This window comes from Nicotiana sylvestris, chromosome 5, assembly GCF_000393655.2.
Source record: "Nicotiana sylvestris chromosome 5, ASM39365v2, whole genome shotgun sequence".
NCBI lineage: Eukaryota > Viridiplantae > Streptophyta > Magnoliopsida > Solanales > Solanaceae > Nicotiana > Nicotiana sylvestris.
In genome coordinates this window covers 3,146,133-3,166,529 of record NC_091061.1, presented here as the reverse complement: position 1 = coordinate 3,166,529, position 20,397 = coordinate 3,146,133, and the positions used below count along the sequence as shown (strand labels likewise).

At 37.7% G+C, this 20,397-nt stretch overlaps 1 protein-coding gene across 1 annotated transcript; it reads left to right on the top strand.

Annotated features, from left to right (window-relative positions):
* Window positions 1–4,232: 4,232 nt before the first annotated feature.
* On the top strand, window positions 4,233–8,051 carry LOC104222479 (protein VERNALIZATION 3-like). Its single transcript, XM_009773706.2, has 4 exons — window positions 4,233–4,505; window positions 5,881–5,942; window positions 6,630–6,670; window positions 7,448–8,051. Exons 1-4 carry the CDS (start codon window positions 4,308–4,310, stop codon window positions 7,678–7,680), a joined length of 534 nt encoding a protein of 177 aa, XP_009772008.1. The 5' UTR covers window positions 4,233–4,307; the 3' UTR covers window positions 7,681–8,051.
* Window positions 8,052–20,397: the final 12,346 nt, after the last annotated feature.

The following is a 20,397-nucleotide window of genomic DNA, read 5'->3' as shown; positions in this document are numbered from 1 at the left end:
CTTAAAAACAAGATAAGTTGGTATACCATTTGTGATTGAAGAAACGACGTCGAAACATAAGAAAAACGAGCACAACACAATCCAAACATATCTGAAACTCACCGAGCTACTCGGGACCCCGTCTAAACATACCAAAAAGTTCTGTAGCATAATACGGACCAACTTCAGGCCTCAAAACACACATAACAATATCGAAACGACGAAATGCACCTCAAATAAAACTTAATGAACTTTCGAACTTTCGCCTTCCAAAACTCATGCCGAAACATATCAAATCAACTCAGAATGAACCCAAATTTGCACACAAGTCATAATACATCATACGGAGCTATGCGTACCCCCAAACTACCGAGCAAAGTGCAAATGCTCAAAATGACTGATCGGGTCGTTACAGGTTTTCGTGGTTTGAATTGTTAATTTGACTGTGCACATTGAGTATTTGGTACTGATATGGTGGGATCAAGTCGCACGCTATAACAGATGAAATAAGGGTGGATTGATATGGTGGAATAAGGGTGAATTTATACTGTACGGTAGGATCGGGTTGCACACCGCAACAAGTGGAATAAGGGTAGATTGATATGATAAAATAAGGGTGAATTATGATACTGATATTGATATATGGATGGATCAGGTTGCGCTCCACAACATATATATATTATTTACTGTTTTTGATGTTATTACGGTGAAATAAGGGAGAATTATGTGTTGTACAATAGGATTGGGTTGCGCGCCGCAACAAACTATATGTTTTTATTCCTTGAGTTGTGTGGGTTTTCGGTATTTTCCTTTGGAACTATAAGGATTTGGTAATTCTAAATGACACTGGCTTATGTCTTAAGGCTGTAACTATTATTTTTAGTTGACTGTCTTATTTCGTTCTGTATTTTTATTTTTCTCTTTATTATATGTTGCGTACAGGTTGTAGTGTAGGTGACCTGCCTTAGCCTCGTCACTACTTCGTCGAGGTTAGGATCGGCACTTACAGAGTATATGGGGTAGGTTGTACTCATACTACACTCTGCACTTCTTGTGCATATTTTGGAGTCGATCCCAACGGTAGTTATTAGTGAGTTTGGATTGGACAAAATTGAGGTACAACTGATCAGCACCCGCAACTACTGGAGTCCCCTTCTCTTTTTATTTAGCTATTTACCTTCTTTTCAGACAACTTTATGTTATTTCATATCCTTAAATGTACTATTCTAGTAGCTCGTGCACTTGTGATACCGGGTCCAAAGATTTTAGCAGTTGTTTGGCTGTTATAGCTTCCACATTTTTACTTTGGATTTCTGCAATTATTTCAGTTCTTCTCTTCATTTAATTTACACTGTTAAAAATGGATAAACTGTTCTATCGTTGGCTTTCCTAGCACGTGAAATGTTAGGCGCCATCACGATCCCGACGATGGGAATTCCATGTCGTGATAAGAGGAACAACTCCAACAAAGGGGATCAAAGAGGAATCAAAGGAAATGGAAGTAAAAAATATATTAAATCAAAAACATACGATTATGTGAAATTGAAATGACCATTTAAAAAAAAATCACATTAGTAGTTGAAAAGATAATAACTATTGAGTGTGCGAATAAATTCCCACATTAGTAGTTGAAAAGATTATGAGCCTCCTTATAAGGTGAAATAATTTCTTGTTGGTGTGAGGTCTTTTAGGAAAAATTGTTTGGCTTGACCCAAAGCGAAAAATATCACACCACTTCGAGCTAATTGAGCTCAACAATTGATATTAGAGCCCAGGTTCAGTGAGACAAGTATGACAATAGCAGAGTGATGGTCCTGGCTCCTTTTGCTTACCCTTACGAGCTTAGAGATAGGCACACAAAAAAAGCTAGTTGCGGTTTTTGATTGCCATAAATCCTCTAACAATGTGGGTGGCACATAATGAATCTCGAAAATTAACCTGTAGATTGCCACGTGGAACTTAGTTTGAATGAGCGATTGTTGGGTGTGCAAATAAAGTCTCGCATTAATAGCTGAAAAGATTGAAAGCTTACACATAAAGTGTAAAGATCTATTAATGGTATGAGGCTTTTTAGAAAAAATAATGTGAGCTTGACCCAAAGAAGACAATATCACTATGATATTAGGTTGACTTAGCCCAACAATATCGAATGTTAAATCGGCCTTGATATAAGAAAAGTTTATTTAGTACAGCAAAAAAGGTGACTATTTTTTCCTTGAGGAATTTTTATAAAATGCTATAATTTAGAGCGTAGTAACTATCGTTTACCTAATTACCATTCATATTTACAATTCAATTATTACTAACTTGTATAACTTGTATTCAAACACGCAGCGAATATAACTTGTGTCAACCGTATTCGTTTGTGCAATTGTATTCATTCGCGCAACGAATACAACATATAGCAACTGTAAACAATGCAAATACACGTGTGTATACAAAAAATACAAGTTATATATGCCAGGGTGTATCGACTGTATTCGTTGCGTATACAACCAAGGTAAAATAAAGAAATACATAAAAAAATATAAAATGCTCTTGTTGAAAATTGAACTCAAGACTTCCGCTAACTTAGCGAGCGCTTTAACCAACTGAGTTGCATGAGCTTGTTGCTCTTTTGTTTCAGTTCAAAACAATTAATCTCTTATATCATGAATTTGCTATAAAATTCAAATATATCTACGAATGATAAAAAATTTCTTAAAGTATAGCCACGAATGATAAATACAATATATATATTTGATGTGTCAGCATAATTGTTTTCCTCTTTTTCTTTTAGGTTATAGTTTGGAATCCATACCTCCGAATTTGCTGGAATAATAGATGTGTTGTTTTCCCCTTTTCCTCTCAAATTTTTTGGCTTCACTAATTAAAAGCCCCAATAAATAAAGAAAACATTTTGATCAGGATTCTTATCCCTTGGAATCCAGAGGTCTTTTAGGCTTTTGTGGTGATAAAGGACATCCTTTTTCATCTATTCATATGATTCATAGAATAGCATATGTGGTTTTAAAGAAAGAGGCATCGTTTTTCATGTTTAACTTAAAAAACTCGTAGCATATGTAGTATATCTTCTGCATTTTGGGCTGATTTACTGTATAGATTTTGACTTTATAAAAAGAGTCCAAATATATCTCTTGAAAAATTATTCCTTTCCGAGAATGTTAGATTCTTATCGCTCATATAATTTTCAGTTTGAAGTCTAATATTTGCAATAACTTATAAAATGTTAGATTGTGATCTAACATTTTCTCGTAAGATTTTTAGTTTGTTCAAAAAAAATATTTAGATTGCAGTCTAAAGGTTCATCAATCGCAAGAAAAATAATAATAATAAAAAAAGAATTATTCACTAAACAAACTGATACAAAAAGAAACACCCGACAATAATAAGAGAGTATTTTGCTCATTCATCATCTTTCACACCCCAAAAATGCAATAGGTTAAGAGAAGCCTAGATCTAGATATCATATTTTCGAACAAAGATTTCATAATTTCGTTTGTTTAAAATATAATTAAGTAATAAAAAGTATGTGCTCTCGTACAAACTTAAACTTTAAGAAGAGATGATGACACACTCTTTAGAGCTCATGCCTAGCACCTTAATTCGGTTTTATTATAGAAGAACTTAGACTATTTAAATTGGTTATAAACCAACAAATTTAATTTTGGCAGTTACAAATTATAAAAGTAATAATATATATCACTTAATCATGATTAAGCAAATAAATATCCGAATGAGAGACAAATTTTTCATTCATTAGCTCAGTGTAAATATCACTAAACATCAGGGGTGAGTTTTTTATAGAATGAGTGACATGAGATCTTTACACAAATAGCCGGCCAGATTTACCGTTTACTTTTCCGAACTAGAATATACAACAACAAAGTACAAACTCAGTGCAATCCCATACGTGTTGTTTGAGGAGGGCAGTGTGTGTGCAGACCTTACTCCTACCTTATGAAAATAGAGAAGTTATTTGCGGTAATACACATATTATACACCGATTATAAACAGTTATATACAAATTATACACGAATTATATATATTACACATCCGCCAGTTGGATGAACGGCTATCTAAGTTAGTTATTCTTTCTAGGGAGGCTGTTATTACCATAATCCATGCATGGCTAAAGGTTCTGTCTATTTTTGCAACTCGTAGTTGATCAGAATATGATTTTTCCATAAGAGAAAAGCTTTAAAAAGTTTAGATTCTTATGATTGTAAAAAAAGACATAACATATATAAATAGCAATAGCTACCTCCTCCTATACTCATGTAAGAGAAAAATTGAGATAAATTTGTAAAAAATTCCACACCATCAAAATGTCAAGACTAGATCCTTTAATAGTATCTGGTGTTATAGGAGATGTATTGGATCCATTTACAAGGTCTATAGACTTTAATGTTGTTTACAATAATAGGATGCAAGTCTACAATGGCTGTGGTTTGAGGCCTTCACAAATTGTCCACCAACCTAGGGTTGACGTGGGAGGAGATGATCTTCGCACTTTTTACACTCTGGTAAAGTTCTTTTCTTTCTTCTTCCTGTTTCGCCGTAATTGATAAAGTTGATACCATATGACCTCACGGGTTCGAGCTGCGGAAATCGTCTCTTAAAGAAATGCAGGGTAAGGCTGCTTATAATAGACCTTTGAGGTCTGACCCTTCCTCGGACTCCGTTCATTGCGGGAGCTTAGTACTGCTCTTTAGTCTTAGAATAACGTGTTTCCTGTAACCTATATGGATCACGAGTTTGAGCCATGAAATTAGTCACCGATCGTTGTACCAGAGTGCCACCTCCTTGGGGTGTGAGCCTTCTGCGTACCCTGCGTAAACGAGGAATGCTTTGTACACCAGATTGTACTTTATTCTGTCTCTTCTTCCTTACTAGCTACTCCATAAGTGAATATAGTACTCCTTTTGTTTCAATTTATATGTCGTAAAGTTCTTTTCTTTCTTCTTGCTTTTTGTCTCTTTTTTTTCCGGGAGTCTTGGAATAAGTTACTATATAACCTATATGATTTATGAATCACGAGTTTAAAAGGCTAGCCCGGTGCACAAGGCATTCCGTGTTTATACAGGGCCCGGGGAAGGACCACACCCAAGAGATGTGATGTAGACAACCTAACACAAGGCATCACGCGTTCATGCAGTTCTTTTCTTTCTTCTTGTTTGTCTCTTCTTTGACGGATTGGAATCTTGAAACGACGGTAAAGTTGTTTACATGTAACCTACATGGATCACAAGTTTGAGCCATGAAATTAGTCACTGATCCTTAAGGAGGTAGCTACTCCTTGGGGCGTGAGTCTTCTTCAAGCTCTGCGTAAATGAGGAATGCTTTGGGCACCATATTGTACTTTTTTTGTCTCTTCTTCCTTACTAGCTACTCCATAAGTGAATATAGTACTCCTTCTATTCCAATTTATGTATCGTACTTTTCTTTTTAGTCTGTTCCCAAAAGAATGTCATACTTTTTTATTTAGAAATAATTTAATTTTAAACTTCTGACTTTACCCTTAATGAAAGAATTTACAATCACATAAATATTTATATGGTTTATATTTTAAACCATAAGTTTTAAAAGTCTTCATTTGCTTCTTAAACTTCGTATCAAGTCAAGCAACACCAAAAAAATCAGAACAGAGGGAGTAAAATTATTTTGATAAACAATATAATGGTGCTTAGATTCCCCCTTTTAAATTTAGATTTAGATATATATAATGGAGTATATGCAGAAAGTCGAAGTATTTTTACACTATCAGTTCACGTAAAATATATTTATAGATAACCATCCGTACATGCATAATAGAGAAATCCTTAATGTATTTTTACACCTTAATTCTTAATTTGGTGTTGGTTTCAAGATACTTGAAATCCTCTATGTTTTTTTTGGAAGGTTATGGTGGATCCAGATGCTCCAACCCCGAGCAATCCAAACCAGAGGGAGTATCTCCACTGGTAAAATTATGATCCATCTTTTATTTTTTCTTTTCTTTTTGTTAAAAGAGAAAAATATTCTCTCCTTTCCAATTTACGTGATAGTGTATAACTTCGCATGAAGTTTAAGAAAAATAAAATAAAATTGTCGTCGAAAATAAGTCATAGAATTTTTGTGACTATAAATCGTCATAGAATAAAATACACGTTTAAAATTAAATTAATATTAAATATAAATATAATTTAAAAAGCTCCAAACTTATTTGGGATTAAGACATAGTCATAGTAGTAGTAGTTGTTATCGTATTAAAAATAAAATATTATTTTTTTTGCATGTGCTAAAAAGGAAAAAATTATCAAGAGAATAATATTCTTAGCTTTGGAATGAATCACACTTTAAATTAAATGTACTTCACTGAGAATAATATCCAAACCTTTACAGTTGTACTTCACTGAGAATAATATCCAAACTTTTACAGTTAAACTTCACTGAGAATAATATCCAAAATTTTGCGTAGGTGTATTATTACATGCAAACCTTCAAACAAATGTATTATAAAATTTTGGCTGAGTTTGGTAATTAGTTGTAAAAAATTTGAACTTTTTATATATGATCTAGTGCTTCATTTTAAAGATTATTAAGTCTTACTATATGTGAAAAAGAAAAAAGAATATTAATCATGACTTTCGTTTATTAATTTTGCTTAGGCTGGTCACAAATATCCCAGCAACCACAGGAGCACACTTCGGTAAGTTTTCTTACACAAAAGATTAATCATGAATCATGTTCAGTCCTAAAATATTTGTAAATTTTTTATCTATATTCAATATTTACGACCAATTAATAAATAATTAAAGACATTAAGCGGATTTTTCTCAGATAAAGTATAATTTATAATACCCGGTAATTACAAGATGGTGGAGGTAGGATATTAACTAGGGGTATTATTACTTTTAGCCCGTGCCAAAAATTATTTACATTCAGTAGCCGAAAAGTATATAAAATTTGTATAATTTTTATATATAACACACATACTGTATAGATATACAAAAAATATTAAAAAAAAATCGGTTATTGTTTCGAAAGCGGCTATACAGTGTCATTTTTCCAAATTTTTATTACTTGGTTCATTATATATATATATATATATATATATATATATATATATATCATTCAGTTTCTTTAATGTAAATAGTTTTATAAATTTACTCTTATAGTAGGAGTGAGATTATTAGTGATTCTATTGTTATACTCGGTTATTTTAATATAACAAAACAATAATTTTATGACTCTTGTTATAATTCCTAACCATGAGTGAATTTAACCGGCATTTCTATTTTCGGACAAGAAATATGTTACATATATGTTTATATCTAACCAAAAAATGGGGAGAGGCAGCAAAAGAGATTAATTTTGCATATATGTACATACAAAAAAAGATCTTTAAACAAATAACCGTCGGATTTATTGTATACAATATATATATGTCGACTATTTTTAGTTTATGGTGGATACTGCACTACAGGGAATGAAATTATACAATACGAGAGTCCACGACCTTCATTGGGAATTCATCGCTATATTTTTGTGCTGTTTCGACAATTGACTCGAGATGTTGTGAATGCTCCTGATATAATTGATTCTCGTGAGAATTTTAACACAAGAGACTTTGCAAGGTTTTACGATCTCAATTCGCCTGTTGCTGCTATGTACTTCAATAGCAATAGGGAAAGTGGTACTGGTGGCCGTCACATATAAATAAGTTTAACTTATATATATCGCTAGTGTACGGAATTTTACACTATCGAGTCACATTTATGGTTCAATTAAATCTCATATTTTAAAGAAATATTTTGGGTGATTTGATAGTGTAAAAATATCTTATACTGACGGTATATATAATTTAAATTCAAAAAGAAATAATGTTTTAATAATATGTCCCCTCAAAAAGAAATAATGTCTAAGTAATAAGTCTCCTCAAAATTTTACTGGATGTCAACATGAGGAGTTTACGTGTTACAAAGTTACATGTAAAAGTATTGATGCTCATATTTATTTTTAATTAAAGGTGTATCTTATTATAGAACTATACTTCAGTTATTCAATTTTACGTCTTAACTTTTATGTTTCTCGGTGGTTTTGATTAAACTTTGGAGGCTTGAATAGAGTACTTTATTTTTCTCTATTTCTTGATTTCTATCCTTTATTTGATTAAATAAATTGTTGGTATTTTCGTGCCATGAGAAACTCTATATAATGTGTTACGATCCGAAAATTTCATTCGTAGGATGTCGTGATGGCGCCTAGTCTTATGGACTAGGTAAGCCTAGCACTTACTGAATTAGTGGCAATTCAACATATTTTCTTTTTCAAATATGAAATAGAAGTTTTCTACAATTCCAAAATCAGTAGTACAAGCCACAAGCTCTACAAAGTTTACTAGAAAATCTCTAAATACAACTGTTCCAAAGTAGAATCAATAGTGCAAGAAAATATCAGAAGATGACTCCAAAACCTACGAACGCGACAACAGGTAAACCTTGAGTCTCCACAACAATGCTCGATCAACTAAGAAGAATATATCAAAAACTCTGGGGGTATCTGGATCTGCACAAAAGATATGCAGAAGCGTAGCATGAGTACATCGCATTGATACCCAGTAAGTATCAAGCCTAATCTCCGTAGACGTAGAGTAGTGATGAGGCCAGGTCAGAATACCTACCAAACATATGAAATTGTACAATATGTTACATGAAGCTAACCATGAAAAAGTATCAGTGTAAGGCCAATAATAGAAGGATTTCTAATACAAATCAACAATAAAAATACGGAAAAGGGCCTAAAATGCCCCTAAACTATCCGTTTTGGTACAATAATGCCCTCCATCCACCTATTGGGCTAAATATGCCCTTCCGTTAATGTTTTTGGCTCACAAATGCCCTTTGAGTTAACGGAGGACCGTGTCATCCTCCTGTTGGCCCATTCCAAATATTTCTTAATTAATCAAAAAGACCCAGTATTCATACCCGAAAAATAATTTTCTAAAGCAATTTTTCTAAAACTTTTTTTTACTAAAAACTGAAGAAAAAAAAGGAATTATTTTTACAGTTTTTACAAAAAAATAGATTTTTTTACTAAAATAATGTTTTTGTAAAAAAAAATCTAAAAAGCAATTTTCTAAAGCAATATTTTTGAAAAAACTGGAAAAAAGTAGATATTTTTTGCTAAAATCAAAAATAAATAAAAAAATCCAGTTTTTAGAAAAATATTTCTTTAAAAAACTGGAAAAAAAATCCATGTTTTTTGATGTGCATTGGTCCTATGTTAACCATTTATATACACAGATTACAAGCTTCCATAAAAGCAGAAAACGATTCTATAATGTTTGTTCTTTTGGTTCAATATTTTCACGTTATGGCTTCCAAAAAAAATCCAACTTCGCAAAAAAGTGGATTTTTTTTTTATTTTGATTTTTGCAAAAAACATCTACTTTTTTACATCTACTGATTATTTTAGTAAAAAAATCTATTTTTTTTTTGTAAAAACTGAAAAAAATATCCTTTTTTTTTCTTCAGTTTTTAGTAAAAAAAAGTTTAAGAAAAATTGCTTTAGAAAATTATTTTTCGGGTATGAATAATGGGTCTTTTTAATTAATTAAGAAATATTTAGAATGGGCCAACAGGAGGATGACATGTGTCCCTCCGTTAACTCAAAGGGCATTTGTGAGCCAAAAACATTAACGAAAGGGCATATTTGGCCCAATAGGTGGATGGAGGGCATTATTGTACCAAAACGGATAGTTCAGGGGCATTTTAGGCCCTTTTCCGATAAAAATAATGAGAACACGGATGACATCGAGCAAACAATCAATCAATTGAGCAACAACACATTCAGAGTAATAATATAATACAAAAATGGAACGGCATCACCCTCGTGCTTTTACTCTCATCCTTACCATGAAATGATGAATAATTTAAATACAATTAAGCACAATTCCAACTTGAACATAGCAAAATGTCAAATGAGTTATTAAGACAATTTAGGATTTAAATAAGGTAAAATAGTGGAGAGGTTGTGAAAATAGAATATTAATTGAGTTTAGTTTAGAAGTTTATGAGATCCAATATAATATATTGTATTTATACAAATTAAGACATTTAATCAAATTTTAACGAGATAAATATAAAATTTATTAAAGTAAAAAGTAATAATAAATTTTCACATAAATTACACGACAATAAAATAATAAGTTGAGGTATCAATTAGAGTAAAAGTATATGTCATGACCCAATTCAATTATAGGCAATGAGAGGGCCCAACACCATTGTTAGACAAGCGAACACTAATCAAACTAGTGATTTCCCATTTAAATAAATTACTAAGTGCATAACATGTCCTCATCTATTTAAAGATTTGCAAACATAATATAATTAAACGGAAGCAAGTGAGTACAAATCGAAATCATGTAAACAAATCCAAAACTATAAGTCTACTAGTGTGTGTGTCAAGACCTGATGTCACAAGTATGTGGAAATCTAGTAGAATATATAAAAGAATTCCAGTCTACTGTCTGAAAGAAAATATAGAGAAAAATATAACATAAAGAAGACTACTGCTACAGAACGGTTCAGAAGGTAGCTCACCGTGAAGTCTCGAAATGGAGATCAAATCTGCGCGCCAGACTGGTGACTAGATGCACCTGCCTCAAATCATGTACAATTAAGTACAAAAGTGTAGTGTGAGTACATAAAAATATGTACCCAATGAGTATCTAGTCTAACCTCGAAGAAGTAGTGACGAGGGGTCGATTCCGACAGTTACTAAGGGCCAACAATATGATAATATGAAATTCTAATTAAGCATGATATATAATAATAACAATAAAACTCAGAACAAGAAATAATTGAACAATTCTTTCACCATATTATGAAACCAAATCACTTCCTTCATTTAAATAAATGATCTGTCAAACCATGAATTTAGACAAATTATAGAAAGAGACTTCTAGCTCTATTATCACACATGAATTCCGCCGAGGACGTTCGACTCGATCAAACATAAATGTAAACTGTGCACTGCCGAGGATCGAACGACACGAACCATAGATGCATCTATTAACCTGCTGAGGCGAACGACCTGCTCCCATGAGAGTAGTAGAAAGAATTACCCTGCTCACAAAATTTACTTGTGACGCAGTCAAATATAATTTATCAATAAATGATAACCCTTTCTTGATTCTTTTCAAAATAAAGACAATTCAACTTGAAGTTTTTAAATTCTTAAAAATCCTCAATTTAGTTCCATTTTATACAATTAACGAATATAATCAAATAACAGTGTCCACAAAGCATGGTGCAAATCTATGATTACCCGGACATAAACAGGAATAGTAGCTACGTACGGACTCTCGTCATTTCGTGCGTACGTAGCCCCCACAAATAATAAAACATTTTTAATTAATTTCACCTATGGGGTAAATTTCCTCTTACAAGGTTAGAAAAGAAACTTACCTCGTATCAAAGCCTACATCCAAATTCAAGAATGCGCTCAAACCATCAAATCGGAGCCGAACAATCCAAAACTATTCAAATAGTGTAAAAATTAATCAATATATGTTCAAAAGTTTATATCCTAACTATTTAAGTGATTACCCAACCCTAAATTTAAGGTTTCTAAAATTCACCCTCGGGCCCACGTGCCTGTATTCCAGAAATATTTCAAGAAAGTTGATACCCATAACTTTAGGAACATAAATATATAGTTTTCACTAAGTTTCATAATCATTTTCGTGGTAAAATCTCGTTTTTATCAAAACCCTAGGTTTTTACCTAAACCCCTTATTTTCACTAATTTACACATTATAATCTACCCATAAACTATGTATTTAACTCACATTGTATAGGAATGTCACGATCCCTAACCCGGACCCGGTCGTGATGGCGCCCCTCGTGAAGACAAGGTCAGCCGACACTTCCCATTTTCCAATTTATTAACAGTTAAGTATTTAAGAAACAGTCTAAACATGATAAACTAAATCCAATAATAACAACGATAACATGAATACGCGGAAGAAACACCCATACACAGCCCTAACCTAGGTGTCACTAGTCATGAGCATCTATAAGTCATAATACAATACTGCTAAATCCATAGCTAGTACAACAGTCTGAAAGGAAATAGAAGCGATAAAGAAGTAGAGACACGGGGCTGTGGACGTCAACAGCTACCTCGTAATCTCCGAAAGTCCGAATGAAGCTGGAGGAATCAGCACTCGGGAGCAGAACCAGCTACGCCTGAATCTGCACACAGGGTTGAAGGGAGTAAAGTGAGTACTCCAACTCAGTGAATAACAAATGTAAATAACAACTGAGAGTAAAAAAACACGTAAGGCACAAGGAATTCCATAATGAAGTAGTAAAACCGTTTAAAAGCAGTAAAACAGTGAAAAGCCAAGAAAAATCCTCTTTCAACAAGTAAACAAGTAATTGACAGTCAATTATGGAAAGTAAACACATAAAGGTTCGCCTCTCGGGCACAATATCACCATATCCGCCCCTCAGGCAACATTTCAGAACAATAACAGCCCCTCAGGCTCAATCTCACATCACAATGGGTACCCGCGCTCACTGGGGGTGTTCAGACTCCTAGAGGGTCCCCTTACGGCCCGAGCGCAATATCAAGCCATCTCGTGGCATCAAAACTAGGCCCTCGGTCTCATATCAATCAAGCCACCTTGTGGAGTACATATCTCAGACCCTCAGCCTCATATAGGTATCAGTGTTTCCTCACAACATAGGCTCTCGGCCTTACTTAGTCAAAAATTATCACAAGCCTATCGGGCAATAGTAAAACAATGTTTCTCAGCTCAAACATCATTTAAAATGTCATTTAAGCATTAAATCTGAGTAAACACTGCTGAGTAGTAAAATAGTGTAAAATAACATGACTGAGCTCAAGTATAAAGTCAAAATAGTGAAGAATTATCAATACAAATCCCTGAAGGGTTCAAATAGTTGGCACTAAGCCCAAATATGGCATTTAGCCCAAATAATGATGATAGCAAATAAGTTTCAGTCAAATACGCGGTAAAAATCATCAACCGGGACGGACCAAGTCACAATCCCCAATAGTGCATGACCCCACGCTCGTCATCAAGCGTGTATCTCACCTCAATATAGCACTATGATGTGGAATCCGGGGTTTCAAACTCTCAGAACATCATTTACAATCATTACTCACCTCGAACCGGCTAAATCTCTAGCTCGCGACGCCTTTGCCCCTCGAATCAGCCTTCACACGCGTCAAATCCAAACCAAAATGAGCACGTTAAAATATGCTAAGGGAACGAAGCCCAAGTGAAAACAATCAATAAAGGGCACAAATCCCGAAATTACCAAAACCTGACCCCGGGGCCCACGTCTCGAAATTCAGAAATTTTTATACCAATAGGTTCCTTATCTTCCCACGAGTTCATACATATAAAAAGTTCTCAAATCCGACCCTAAATGGTCCTTCAAACCCACAATTAAAGGACTAAGTTCTCAAGCCTTAGTTTCCCCAATTTTCACCCTTAATTCCCATGATTTCTAGCTCTAATACATGAAATAACAGCATAGGAACGAGTTTTAGGTCCACAATCCTTACCTCAATGAAGTCTCCTTGAATTCCCTCTCTCAAATTGCCCAAAAAGCTCCAAGGCCGAAGTCAAAAATGGTGAAATAGCTCAATTTTGCGAAATGAAATAACTTATATGTTCTGCCCAGGCCTTTCCGCATCTGCGGTCCAAAACCTGCTTCTGTGGTACCGCATGTGCGGTCTAATCCTCCGCTTCTGTGGAATTCACTTACCGGGCCAAATACCACTTCTGCGGTCCACTCGCCACATCTGCGACTCTACAGGTGCGGTCCCTCTACCACATCTGCGCTTCCTGACTCTACCTCTCCATTCCGCATTTGCGAGCCTATTTCTGCATCTGCGATTCTGCAGATGCGATCCTATTAGCCGCTTCTGCGGTTTCCTATTCCTCAAGCCTCTCCCGCTTCTACGGCCAAATATCCTCTTATGCGGTGCCGCACCTGCGGCCCCTAAACCGCAGGTGCGAAAACACCAGAAACAGCAATATCAGCTGCTGCAACAAGATTCCAACCTCTCCGTTAACCATCCGAAATCACCCCGAGGCCCCCGGGACCTTAACCTAAAGCACAAACATAACCCAACACCATATACAAACTTGTTCCAATCATCAAAACACCTCAAACAACATTAAATCACCCAAAATACATCAGATTCAAGCCAAACTTTCTAAAATCTTCCAAATTACGCTTTCGATCAAAAACCCAACCAAACCACGTCCGAATGACCTAAAATTTTGCACACACATCCCAAATGACACAAAGAAACTACTGCAACTCTCGGAATTCCATTCCGATCCCTATATCAAAATCTCGCCTATCAACCGGAAATCACCAAAATATCAACTTTGCCAATTCAAGCGTAAACCTACTACGAACCTCTAAAATTCATTCTGATCACACTCCTAAGTCATAAATCACCTCCCGAAGCTAACCAAACCATCAGAACTCACATCCGATCCCTCTAACTCATAAGTCAATGTACAGTTGACTTTTCCAACTTAAACTTCCTTAAAAGAGAATAAGTGTCTCAAACCTTACCAACTGCAAGAGGTATCTCCCCAACTGGAATATATGCCAAACTTCCCATACTCACTGCCTTTCGGCTCAAAGAATTGGCCACCACATTGGCCTTTCCCGGATGGTACAATATAGTGATATCATAATCCTTAAGCAACTCCAACCATCTTCGCTGCCTAAAATTAAGGTCCTTTTGCTTGAACAAATGCTGAAGACTGCGATGGTCAGTGAACACCTCACAAGATACGCCATACAAGTAATGCCTCCAAATCTTCAACACGTGAATTATGGCGGCCAACTCTAAATCGTGAACGGGGTAGTTCTTCTCATGGGGCTTCAACTAACGAGAAGCATAAGCAATAACTCTACCCTCCTGCATCAACACACAACCAATCCCAACTCTCAAAGCATCACAATACATGGTATATGAACCTAAAGCTGATGGCAAAACTAACACTGGAGCTGTGGTCAAAGTTGTCTTGAGCTTCTGAAAGCTCTACTCAGACTCATCCGACCATACAAATGAAGCACCCTTCTGAGTCAACTTGGTCAAGGGCGATGCGATAGATGAGAATCCCTTAACAAAACGGCGATAATAGCCTGCCAAACCAAGAAAGCTGCGAATCTCTAGGGCTGAGGATGGTCTGGGCCAACTCTGAACTGCCTCTATCTTCTTCGGATCCACCTGAATACCCTCGTTGGACACCACGTGCCCAAAGAAATCCACTAAACTGAGCCAAAACTCACACTTGGAGAATTTTGCATAAAGCTTCTCCTCCCTCAATCTCTGCAACACAACTCCCAAATGCTCTGCGTGCTCCTCCTGACTACGCGAATACACCAGAATATCATCAATGAAGATTATGACAAACGAATTGAGATAAGGCCGGAAAACGTTGTTCATCAAATGTATGAACGTTGCTGGGGCATTGGTCAGCCCAAAAGACATCACCAAGAACTCATAATGACCATATCGGTCCCTGAAAGCTGTTTTAAGAATATCCGAGTCCGTGATCTTCAACTAGTGATAACCTGAACGGAGATCAATCTTGGAGAACACTTGCTCCTTGAAGCTGGTTGAACAAATCATCAATGCGAGGCAAATGATACTTGTTCTTAATTATTACCTTGTTCAATTGCCTATAATCAATGCACATTCTCATTGAGCTATCCTTCTTCTTCACAAACAGAACCAGTGCACCCCAAGGTGACACACTAGGCCAAATTAACCATTTATCAAGGAGCTCCTGAAGTTGTTCTTTTAATTCCTTCAACTCCGCTGGTGCCATATGATACGACGGAATAGAAATGGGCTGAGTGCCCGGCAGCAGGTCAATACCAAAATCAATATCCTTGTCCGAAGGCGTGCCCGACAGGTCTGCAGGAAACACATTGGGAAAATCCCTCACAACTGGGACAGAATCAATACTGGGAGCCTCAGCTCCGACAACCCTCACAAACGATAGATATGAAAGACAACCCTTCCTAACCATATGCTTGGCTTTTAAGAATGAGATCACTCTACTGGGAACATAATCAGTCACACCTCGCTACTCAATCCGTGGAACACCCGGTATAGCCAACGTAACTCTCTTAGCATGACAGTCCAGAATAGCACGACACGGAGATAACCAATCAATGCCCAAAATGACATCAAAATCCACCATGCTCAATAGTAATAGATCCACTCAGGTCTCCAGACCCCCAATAGTCACGACACACGACCGGTACACACGGTCTACAATAACAGTATCGCCCACCGGTATAGATACATGAACATGTAAAGCAAGAAACTCATGGGGCGTACCCAAATAATGAGCAAAGTATGATGACACATAAGAAAAGGTGGAACCAGGATCAAATAATAAAGAGGCATCTCTGTGGCAGACTGAAACAATACCTGTAATGACAATATCTGAAGTAATAGCATCAGGTCTGCCTGGGAGTGCATAGAAATGGGCCTGACTACCCCCTAATCGACCTCCCCTTCTGGGGCGACCCCTAGCTGACTGACCTCCACCCCTAGCTAGCTGAGCGGGTGGTGGTGAAGAAACTGGCACTGAAGCCGATGACTGACTCATCTACTAGGACAAACTAGCAACACGACTAGGACACTCCCTCCACATGTGGCCCATCTCACCACACACATAACAACTCCTAGGTGTTGGAGAAGGGACTGAAGGGAATCCCTCACACTGAAGTGACTAGCAGATGTACTCGGCATAGAAGAGCCCTGAGCTGATGGAGCACAGGATGAACTCTGAGCTGGAAGGGCATTGAGTGATGACTGGCCCTGCTGAGATCCATGATAACCATGACCCGAAGATGCCCCACGATAACCTGGGCGAGTTGGCTGAGCAGACTTGAATGAACGGCCTCTGTCGTGCTGAAACTAACCCCTCGAAGGAGAACCACTATAACTGCCAGATCCTCGAGGCCTCTTGGCCTCCCTCTCCTCTCGCTCCTGGCGACGAACAAACTCAATCTCACGGGCAATATCCATAACCTCCTCGAAAGTAGCACCAGTCACCCTCTCTCTGGTCATGAGAATACGAAGCTGATAAGTAAAACCATCAACAAACCTCATAATCCTCGCTCTATCTGTCGGGACCAACCAGATGGCATAACGAGCCAACTCAGAAAAACTCAACTCATACTGCGACACAATCATATCCTCCTGACGCAACCACTCAAACTGCCTTACCAGCTCCTCTCTACGAGACTGAGGCACATACTTCTCTAGAAAGATAATGGAGAACTGTTGCCAGGTAAGAGGTGCTGCACCAACAAGCCTACGCCTCTCAAAATCCTTTCACCAAGTGAAAGCAGCTCCTGAAAACTGATAAGTAGTAAAAACGATCTCGCTAGTTTCCAGAATACCTGTTGTACGAAACATCCTGTGGCACATCCAAGAAACCATGGGCATCCTCACCCTCTGCACCACTAAATGACGGAGGATGAAGTCTACCAAACCTCTCCAACTTACGCTGCTCGTCCTCCGGCATGGCAGGAACTACATAGCCCTGAGCAGTTGTAATCGACTGGGTTAGATGTGCCATCGAGGTCTAAAGTCCCTGCATGACCTGCTCAGGTCTGCGAGCGATGAGAGTCTGATTGCCTCCCCAGGCCTGAGAAGTAGCTGCGGTTGTAGTGGCTGAAACCGCCTGAGCTAGGACATTGCAAACTGATAAGATCTGAGCCAAGGCCTCCTGAAGACCCGGAATCACAATGGTCACAGCTCGTGCCTGAGCTGGTGCTACTAGAGCGTCCATAGCTGGGACCTGGTCCTTAACTGGGGAAGTTGGTGGATCTACAAGTGCTGCCCTCGCTGCTCTGCCTCTACCACGACCACGTCCTCGGCCTCTGGTGGCCATAGTTGGTGGCACTGGTGGTCGTCCACCCTATCCGGTAGCACGTGTCCTCACCATCTGTGAGGGAGTAGAACAAAAGAAGTTTAGTTCTTAGATCAACAAGTTCACACGACAAGAATTTCAAGAATATGAAGTTTTTCCTAAAGGTTCTGCAGCCTCTTGAGGATAAATACAGACGTTTCCGTACCTATCCACGAGACTCTACTAAACCTGCTTATGACTCGTGAGACCTATGTAACCTAGGCTCTGATACTAACTTGTCATGACCCCTAACCCGGATACGGTCGTGATGGCGACCCTCGTGAAGACAAGGCCAGCTGACACTTCCCGTTTTCCAATTTATTAGCAGTTAAGCATTTAAGAAATGATCTAAACATGATAAAATAAATCCAACAATAAAAATGATAACACGAATACGTGGAAGACACACCCATACACAGCCTTAACCGGGGTGTCACAAGTCATGAGCATCTATACGTCATAATATAATCCCGCTAAATCCATAGCTAGTACAACTATCTGAAAGGAAATAGAAGCAATCAAGAAGTAGAGACATGGGGCTGCAGACGTCAACCACTACCTCGTAATCTCCGAAAGCCCGCCTGAAGTTGGAGGAATCAACACTCGAGAGTGGAACCAGCTACGCCTGAATCTGCACACAGGGGTGCAGGGAGTAAAGTGAGTACTCCAACTCAGTGAGTAACAAATATAAATAACGACTCAGAGTAAAAAACACGTAAGGCATAAGGCATTCCATAATGAAGCAGTAAAACCGTTTAAAAGCAGTAAAATAGTGAAAAGCCAAGAAAAATCCGCTTTCAACAAGTAAAGAAGTAATTAACAGTCAATTATGGAAAGTAAACATATGAAGGTTCACCTCTCGGGCACAGTATCACCACATCCGCCCCTCGGGCAACATCTCAGAACAATAACAGCCCCTCGGGCTCAATCTCACATCACAATGGGCACCCGCGCTCACTGGGGATGTGCAGACTCCTGGAGGGGCCCCTTACGGCCCAAGCGAAATATCAAGCCATCTCGTGGCATCAAAACTAGGCCCTCGGCCTCATATCAATCAAGTCACCTCATGGCGTACATATCTCAGGCCCTCGGCCTCATATTAGTATCAGTGTTTCCTCTCAACATAGGCCCTTAACCTTACTCAGTCAAAAATCATCACAAGCCTCTCGGGCAATAGTAAAACATTGTTTCTCATCCCAAACATCATTTAAAATGTCATTTAAGTATTAAATCTGAGTAAACATGGCTGAGTAGTAAAATAGTAGAAAATAACATGATTGAGTTAAGTGTAAAGTCAAAAAAGTGAGGAATTATCAATAAAAATCCTTGAAGGGTTCAAATAGTTGGCACTATGCCCAAATATGGCATTCAACCCAAATAATGATGATAGCAAATAAGTTTCAGTCAAATATGCTGTAAATATCATCTACCGGGACGGACCAAGTCACAATCCCCAATAGTACATGACCCCACACTCGCCATCAAGCGTGTGTCTCACCTCAATATAGCACTAGGATGTGCAATCCGTGGTTTCAAACCCTCATAACATCATTTACAATCATTACTCACCTCGAACCGGCTAAATCTCTAGCTCGCGATGCCTTTGCCCCTCGAATCGGCCTCGACGAGTGCCAAATCTATCGCAAACCAGAACGAGGACGTCAAAATATGCTAATGGAACGAAGCCTAAGCAAAAACAATCAATAAAGGTCACAAATCTCGAAATTACCAAAACCGGTCCCTCGGGACCACGTCTCGAAATTCAAAAATTTTTACACTAATAGGTTCCTTATCTCCCCACGAATTCATACATATCAAAAGTTCTCAAATCCAACCCCAAATGGTCCTTCAAACCCACACTTAAAGGCCTAAGTTCTCAAGCCCTAGTTTCCCCAATTTTCACCCTTAATTCCCATGATTTCTAGCTTTAATCCATGAAATAACAGCATAGGAACGAGTTTTAGGTCCACAATCCTTACCTCAATGAAGTTTCCTTGAATTCCCTCTCTCAATCACCCAAAAATCTCCAAGGCCGAAGTCAAAAATGGTGAAATAACTCAATTCGCAAAATGAAATAACTTATATGTTCTGCCCAGGCCTTTCCGCATCTGCTATCCAAAACCCGCTTTTACGGTACCGCATATGCGGTCTAATCCTCCGCTTCTGCAGAATTCACTTACCGGACCAAATACCGCTTCTGCGGTCCACTCTCCGCATATGCGACTTCGTAGGTGCGGTCCCTCTACCGCATCTGCGGTTCCTGACTCTACCTCTCCATTCCGCATCTGCGAGCCTATTTCTGCATCTACGATTCCGCAGATGTGAACCCATTAGCCGCTTCTGCGATTTCCTGTTCCTCAAGCCTCTCCCTCTTCTGCGGCCAAATATCTGCTTATGCGGCGCCGCACTTGCTGCCCCTAAACCCCAGGTGC